Raw genomic sequence first — 8,766 nt, forward strand, 5'->3', positions numbered from 1 at the left:
TTGCTGCTCTCAGAAATCAGTATTCTTAATTTTTTGAGGTATTGTATGTGAATGTATGTAGCTGTATCAAAATTATTAGGTATAGTAGTATTTATCAGCGCAGTGCTTAAGAGCTTGGCTGTTAACCAAAAGGTTGGTAGTTTGAATTTACCAGCTGCTCCTAGGAAACCCTATGGGGCAGTTCTCCTCTATTCTGTAGGGTTGCTATGAGTCTGAGTGGACTCGATGGCAATGGGTACAGATATCAGCATTGTATAGTAAGAGGGGAAAAAAGCTAAATACTAATAAAGCATAAAAAGTGAATATTTGGCAGGAAAAACTAGACATCTTTAACTTTTTTCCTTCTCATCAGGATCTTTCACATGCTTTAAAATTAGAAAGATGTGTTACACACTCTTTTTAGTTATTACACATTTTTCTTTCACGGTATATTTCAGCTGTGGTTGGCAAAGTAATTAAGTATGTGATTTAAACAACTAAGGTGCTTAGATTTGTAGTTCAGGTTAGACATGAAATGCCAATTGAAAGAGAAGCGGATTTGTTTAATTTTTGAAAACTAACAGAGTTGTTTTTTGTTTTTCTTTCCCTTCCCCCATTTAGGTTTTGTAGGATCACATTAACAAAAAAGCACCATGGAATTTTATGAGTCAACATATTTCATTGTCCTTATTCCTTCAATAGTTATTGCAGCAATTTTCCTCTTCTTCTGGCTTTTCATGAAAGAAACATTATATGATGAAGTTCTTGCAAAACAGAAAAGAGAACAAAAGCTTATTCCTACAAAAACAGATAAGAAGAAGGCAGAAAAGAAAAAAAATAAAAAGAAAGACATCCAGAATGGGAATCTCCATGAATCTGATTCTGAGAGTGTACCCCGGGACTTTAAATTATCTGATGCCTTGGCTGTGGAAGATGAGCAAGTTGTACCTGTTCCTTTGAATGTGGTTGAATCATCAAGTAGTGTTAGGGAAAGAAAGAAGAAGGAAAAGAAACACAAGCTTGTACTTGAAGAGCAGGTCACCAAAGAAAGTGATGTATCCAAGATTCCTGGCAAAAAAGTAGAACCTGTCCCAGTTACTAAACAGCCAACTCCTCCATCTGAAGCAGCTGCCTCAAAGAAAAAAACAGGACAGAAGAAGTCTAAAAATGGAAGCGGTACTATCATCTTTTTAACATTATCACGATTTTATTTGTTTTAATGACTTTAGAGCTTTGAAATTCAGAAACATTGTTAGCTGTGCACACAAAATGTTAAAATACTGAGTCTGAAACCGAGATCACTACATTTTTCTCTGTGTTTGCTTTCATTAACATTAGCTGCTGATAGAAATAATTAGTGTTGATTATAAAACAGCATTTAAAACAACCTTGTTTTATAATATGGAAAAAGCCTTTAATAGAAGTGTATAAAATCCACCTTTAGGCTGTTTTTCTAAAACTGCTAAGGACTTAAAAATATCAGCAAGTAGAAACTTTTACATTTGCTTCTTCCATCACTTTCTAATCAATGTGATAGACGTTAAAGATGAAAAGAGAGATCAGATACTGTTTCCTGCCCTTGATCGATTCGTTTTTTTCCCTATTTAAAACATTATTGTGGTAAAACATATAACATAAAATTTACCATTTTAACCATTTTTAAGTGTATAATTCAGTGGCATGAATTACATTCATGATGTTGTACAACTGTCACCACTATTTCCAAAACTTTTTTATCACCCCAGACAGAAGCTCTGTACCGATGAGGCAACAAATCCTCATTCCTCCTTCTTCCCCAGCCCCTGGTAACTTCTAATCTACTTTCTGTCTCTATGCATTTGCCTGTTTTAGATATTTCGTGTAAGTGGGATCATACGATATTTGTACTTTAGTGTCTGGCATCTTTCATTTAGCATAATGTTTTCAAGGTTCATCCATATTATAGCATGTATTAGAACTTTATTCCTTTTTATGACTGAATAATATTACATTGCTTAGATGTACCACATTTTGTTCATCCATTCATCTGTTGATGAACACTTGGGTTGTTTCCATCTTTTGATTATTATGCATAATGCTGCTGTGAACATTGTGTACACGTGTCTTGAGTTCCTGCTTTCAGTTCTTTTGGAATTGCTAGTCATATGATAATTCTGTCTAACTTTTTGAGGAACCAACAAACTCTTGCCTGATTGAATCATTTTGCAAACATTTTATTATACAGGAGTTTTGTGCTAGCCGTCATATTAGGACTACATCATACTAGGACTACAGAGACGAATAGTGCATTTTCACAATATTCATATGTTAGTTGTGTAGACACAAACATAAATACTATATTTTTACACAAACGCACGCTTTGTACGTTTTTGCCAAGTCTGTAACCTTCCGCGTTATTTTCATAAGCGTGCTATGCACATTATACACGTGGACACATTATTTACGTGGGCGTGTTATTTGTGGAAAATACGGTAAGTCATTATAAATGAAAAGCTTATTATAATAATCTAGGTATGCCTAAACCAGTGTAAGAGTTTTAAGATAGGCTGCTTAGAGCATGTAATGCTTCAAATTAATTTTAAAGGTTGAATAAGTGCAAACTGTTCTTTTGGGGGGATGGGAGGGGTGGGTAGGTTATTCAAGGTAGAGGGTTTAACAGGTACAACAGAAAGGATGTGATGAGATGTGTGGAACTGCAGTTTGCAGTGTATGAAAGGACTTGTGTGTACCAGTAAGTTATTTGTGTATCTTAACTTGTGGAGTGTTACTTTGGGTTTTCAGTTCTTTTTTTGCCAGCAATGATCAAGGTACGGTATTAGGGAAGTCAGGTAAGCACCCCATGTTATAGTGGAAAGACATGTAAACCAATAAAATTTATGTAAGAGATGTACAAAGTATAGAAAAAATGCAGAAGCCAAAGCATACTACTGATGAAGATTAGGGTATAGCTCAGGAAAAACTTTACAGAGGAGGCAGTGCCTGAGCTGGGTCTTCAAGAATAAATTACTTCACCAAGCAAATAGTGGGGTGTCATTCCATTGGTAGAGATCACATTTAAAGTCTAAATGTACAGAGGTACCAGAGTACAGTGTGTCGTTGAACCATGAAGTGTTGAACCATGAGTGGTAGGAAGCAAAGCTGAAATGGTAGGCAGTGGCTAGATCATGATGATCTTTGTATATGATGCTAAGGAACTGGGACTTTATAGGTTAGCCATTGGTGAAGATTTTCAAGCAGATTAGTTATGTGATCAGATTTACATTTTAGAAAGTTTTTTTTGTTAAAACTTGGGAGGACAGATTTCATAGGGCAGTATTTGATATAGGTAGACTAGTTCAGTGCTTATTGTAATTTTCTGAAGTTAAGATAGAGGCTTGAACTATAGTGGTGACAAAAGAAATAGAAAATAGATAGGTCTACAAAGTGAAAGTGACATGACTGATCTTATTGGATAGAGGCATGACAGATAAAAGTCCCTGTGTGGAGCAAATGATTAAGCCCTCAACTGCTAGCCGAAAGGTTGGTGGTTTCAACCCACTCACGCTCCTCAGAACACAGGCCTGGTGATCTGCTTCTAAAAGGTCACAGCCTGGAAAACCCTATGGAGCATAGTTCTACTCAGACACACACGGGCAATCTATTCCATGGCAGCTAACAACAACAATGGCAGACAACGAGAAGGCAGGAACAAAGCTGACTTCCCAAGTTCTAAATTAATTCAGGATTGGTATTACGAGCCAAATCCCGGCTGCTTCCTTTTTTTTTTAATAGCCCACAAGCTAAGAATGGTTTTTACATTTTAAGTGATTGGGGAAAAAAAAATCAAAAGTAGAATAATATTTTGAGATGTGAAAATTATATGAATTCAAACTTCAGTGTCCATAAATTTGTACTAAATATAGCCACATTCACTTGGTTTTATATTGTCTGTGGCTGACTTTTGCACTAGAGCAGCAGATTTGAATAGTTGTGACAGAGCCTGTATGACCTAGGAAGCCTAAAATATTTACTGTCTGGCCCTTTGCAGAAAGTTTGCCGATTGGTAACATGAAAATAAGGAATATTGGAGACAGTGGATGTGTATGGAAAGGAGAATGATTTTAGTTTGTGTTTCAAGTGTCGGTGGGGCCATCTACATAGAGAGCAACTCAGGATGCAATAGTAGAAGCGTTTCACAAAGGAGACTACAAAAGAATGTTTAGAGTATATGAAGAGAATCGTGGGAGCTGAGAGGAGAGAGTTTTAAGGCGTTGGAGACCAATAGTATGAAATGCTAAAGCGTAGTCAAATAAGAATTTTTAGAGTATGGCTTTTGGGACACTGTGGGCCTGAGTTAAAGTCATTCATGGAATGGAAGAGATAAAAATCAAGTTGCAGTTAGTTGAGAAATGATTGGTACATAAGGAAGTATGGACTACTTGGTTCAATATCAAATAAGGAAGAACTGGGTGTGGGAGGCTGGGAATTAAATGGTGGGAAGGGTTTTATGTTTTGAGATGATAGAGACTTAACCATTCCTGTAGGCTTAAGGATGGCTGGGAGTGGCTGAGGAAGGGGATGTAAAATAAGCGGGACAAGCACTGGAAGTCTCGATGAAGTTAAAAAGCAGGTATAATGGAGTAAGAAAGCTGGAATGATAAGTTATTGGTGAGTGTCTTAGTTACCTAGTGCTACTGTAACAGAAATACCACAAGTGGCTGGCTTTAACAAACAAGTTTATTCTCTCACAGTCTAGGAGTCTAGAAGTCCGAATTCAGGACGCCAGCTCCAGGGGGAGGCTTTCTCTCTCTGTTGGCTCTGGGTGAAGGTCCTTGTATCAATCTTTCTCTGGTTGAAGAGCTTCTCAGTGCAGGGACCCCAGGGTCCAAAGGATGCGCTATGTTCCCAGTGCTTCTTTCTTGGTGGTATGAGGTCCCCATGTCTCTCTGTTTGCTTCTCTCTTATATCTCAAAAGAGATTGGCTTAAGCCACAACCCAGTTCTGTAGATTGAGTCCCGCCTCATCGATTTAACTGCCTCAAATCCCATCTCATCAACATCATAGAGATAGGATTTACAACACGTAGGAAAATCACAGCAGATGACAAAATGGTGGATAATCATACAATACTGGGAATCATGGCCTAGCCACGCCCACAGATATTTTTGGGGGACACAGTTCAATCCATGACAGTGAGAAGGTAGCATGTCAGATTTTAAAATTTTAGTGGTAAAGCATTCTGGAAGTTATTAATAATCGCGTTTTTCTTTCTGGTGTGCTCATTGTTTGCTATGATGATGATGTATTTTTAATAAAGATGACCAGGATAAAAAGGTGGAAACTCTTGTGGCACCTTCAAAAAAGCAAGAATTATTACCCCTCCATCAAGAAACTAAACAAGAAAGTGGATCAGGAAAGAAGAAAGTCTCATCAAAGAAACAAAAGACAGAAAACGGTAAAATGTGTAGATAAGTATTTAATACTGTCCTTAATTCTAGAGAAGTACACTAGGACAAGTACCATAGAGGCCTGACGTGCTCTTTAATTCCCAGTGTAATATATAATTTAACAACTGTAATACTAATACAAGTCCTGGATTCTCTTTATCCTTGTGGTTTTGTGATGAAGAAGCATATCTGAAATTTAAAAGAACACATAAATACTCTTAGTTTTGTAAAGAATAATATAATTAGCATATAAATTCTGTAGAAGAAAAAAATTCCTGTAATGTCTGTACTTTAAAAGCTGAATTCCTTGTTTCACGAGTATCATTTGAAGATTATGCTTGAGACCATTAGCTAGATGTAGCATTACCCTCATTCTCCAGTTTCTATTACTTGCATTAAAATTATGACATAAACCAAACTCATTGCTGTTGAGTCAATTCCAACTCATAGCAACCCTATAGGACAGAGTAGAACTGCCCCATAGGATTTCCAAGGAGTGGCTGGTGAATTCGAACTGTGGACCTCTTGGTTAGCAGCTGAGTTCCTAAACACTGTGCAACCAGGCCTCCAAAAATAACATAGCAAGCAATAAAATATGAGAGAAATATTACCCCAATAAATGCTGAAAATAATCTGATAAAATTAAATGTATTGATTTCAAAGAAAAGAACTATGTTTGTGCAAAAGTTTTTTTTAAAAGGTTGGAATATAGAGACATTTCCATCTGGGTATGGAAGTGTACATCTCTAATCAACAGACATCACACTTCATGTTTAAACTTAGGGTTTTTCCTGTTAAAATTAGAAACAAAGTAAGAATGCTTCCTTTCTCCACTTTTAATGTTGTTCTGGAAGTTTTGGCCAATGTAATAAGATATATCATGGAAATTAGAGGTATCAGTATGAGAAATGAGACAATATCTGCAAGGAACAATGACTGTGATTCTGTATCTAGCAAGTCAAAGGAGCTCAGTTAATTCATTTTCAATAAGAATTCAGTAAAATATCAACAGAAAATAAAAATTACATTTTCTTTGAACACTAATTAGATATGAATGGATTCTTAAAAAAACAGGAGAAAAAACGAGAACTAAAAATCTAAAGAATGTATAAGAAGAAATTCCAGATACTATTAGAAGTGATATGCTAGATATTTTAGATAGCTTAAATGACTTACTATAAAATAAAATATTGAACTGATACTGGTTATTAGAAAAGTTGGTTTGACTTCTAAATAATAAAATAAAAATTTAAAGTCAAATTGAGCTGGTATTAGAGATTTGAAAATAACTACATTATCTTTAAATGTAAATATATTTTCATGTCATTTAATACTGCTTTTAAAAACTTTGAATAATTATGATTTTGTTGAACTTAAATTGCAGTAGATGAACCCCTTATTCATGCAACTACTTATATTCCTTTGATGGATAATGCTGATTCAAATCCTGTGGTGGATAAGAGAGAGGTTGTTGATCGGATTAAACCTGACCAGGTGGAAGGGATCCAGAAAACGGGGGCTAAAAAACTGAAGACTGAAACTGACAAAGGTAATATATGAAATGATACAGCTTGTTATATTGTAAAAACATTTTTGAGTTCTGATGGAATTGAGTACCTTTTCTCAAGAGAAACAATGCATTGCAAAAGACTGATAGAATGCATATGGTGAAAGATTTATTGGTAGTCTTCTAGTCCATCTGCCTCAATTTTGGTAGACCTGGACACTGAAATTGGACTAGTCCAAGTCCCACTGCTATTTCGCTATCTGGTGCTCTATTCTCTTCCACTACTGTCTCCTGTTAGGTTTTAAGCTCATTCACAATTGCCTTTTTAAGATCCTGATGTAGCTGAAATAGTAAAAGCTCTGCACTGCTTTGGGCTCTAGCCTGATGGGTGGTAATTCCTTTTAAAAAGAGAACTTTGGTGCTTAATATAGAGCCCTGGGAGAATTGGGGTGAATGAGAGAGGTGTTTGATGTATATATTTTATCTTTGTAGAATCAGATTTCCTTTTTATAATTATCTTAGAGCTTATTTTCTTATCTGTAAAATTTGGTTTATATGTCTCAGGATTATTAAGGTTAAATGAGAATATTCGTGAACATATCTAGAGCAGATAGTATATTTTAGACACTTTAAAATGATTTTTTTATTGTAATTTAATGAAGTTTACATTTCAAGTTAGTCTCCCATACAGAATTTTTTTTTTTTTTTTACATTCTCATGTGACCCCAACCGCTCACCCCATTCCGTGACAGCACACTTCTCCCCTCTGCCCCTGATTCCCCGTGAACATTGAACCAGCTCCTAACTCTCTCTGCCTTCCCATCTCACCTCTGTGCAGAAGCTGCCCCTTTGATCTCTTGTACCTACTTGACTAAGAGGCACATTCTTCACAAGTATCACTTTATGTCCCACAGTGCAGTCCAATCCCTATCTGAAGAGTTGGCCTTGGAAATTGTTTTAGTTCTGGGGTGATAGAAAGTCCAGGGGCCATGCCTTCTGGGGCGCCTCTGGTCTCAGTCAGACCATTAAGTCTGGTCGTCTTACTAGAACTTGAGTTCTGCATCACATTGTTCTACTGCTCCATCAGGGACCCTCTGCTGTGTTCCCTGTCAGGACGTTCGTTGGTGGTGGCTGAGCACCATCTAGTTCTTCTGGTCTCAGGCTGAAATCTCTGGTTTATGTGGGCCATTCTGTCTCTTGGGCTAATACTTTCCTTGTGTCTTTGGTGTTCTTCATTCTCCTTTACTCCAAGTGGTTGGGACCGATTGATGCATCTTAGATGGCTGCTTGCAAGCTTTTCAGACCCCAGATGCCACTCACCAAAGTAGGATGCAGAACATTTTCTTAATAAACTTTGTTATGCCAGTTGACATAGATGTCCCCTGAAAGCATGGTCCCCAGACCCCCCATCCCTGCTACTCTGTCTCTTAAAGTATTTGATTGTATTGAGGAAACTTCTTAGCTTTGATTTAGTCCAGTTGTGCTGGCTTCCCCTGCAGTGTGTGCTGTCCTTCACTTCACCCAAGATGATTCTTACCTACTATCAGTGAATAACCCTCACCCTCCCTCCCCACCCCGGTAACCATCAAAGAATGTTTTCTTCTGTGTTTAAACCTTTTCTTGAGTTCTTATAATAGTGGTGTTATACAGTATTTGTCCTTCTGTGACTGACTAAATTCACTCAGCATAAGTTCCAGCTTCCACCATGTTATACAATGTTTCACAGCTTTATCATTGTTCTTTATTGTTGTGTAGTATTCCATTGTGTGGATATACCATAGTTTGTTTATCCATTCATCCACTGATGGGCACCTAGGTTGCTTCCATCTTCCTGCTATTGTGAACAGTGCTGCA

General features: G+C 36.9%; 1 protein-coding gene across 2 annotated transcripts in view; it reads left to right on the top strand.

The window, feature by feature from the left end:
• Window positions 1-600: 600 nt before the first annotated feature.
• KTN1 (kinectin 1) overlaps window positions 601-8,766 on the top strand; it is an 85,537-nt gene continuing 77,371 nt past the window's right edge. For both annotated transcript variants that reach the window (XM_023726216.1, XM_023726217.1), the window contains exons 1-3: window positions 601-1,155; window positions 5,276-5,413; window positions 6,790-6,954. In XM_023726216.1, the coding sequence (XP_023581984.1) occupies window positions 633-1,155; window positions 5,276-5,413; window positions 6,790-6,954 (826 nt within the window). In that variant the 5' untranslated portion in view covers window positions 601-632. The remainder of the gene's footprint in view (window positions 1,156-5,275; window positions 5,414-6,789; window positions 6,955-8,766) is intronic.

The sequence above is a fragment of the Trichechus manatus genome, unplaced genomic scaffold (genome assembly GCF_000243295.1).
Source record: "Trichechus manatus latirostris isolate Lorelei unplaced genomic scaffold, TriManLat1.0 scaffold00010, whole genome shotgun sequence".
NCBI lineage: Eukaryota > Metazoa > Chordata > Mammalia > Sirenia > Trichechidae > Trichechus > Trichechus manatus.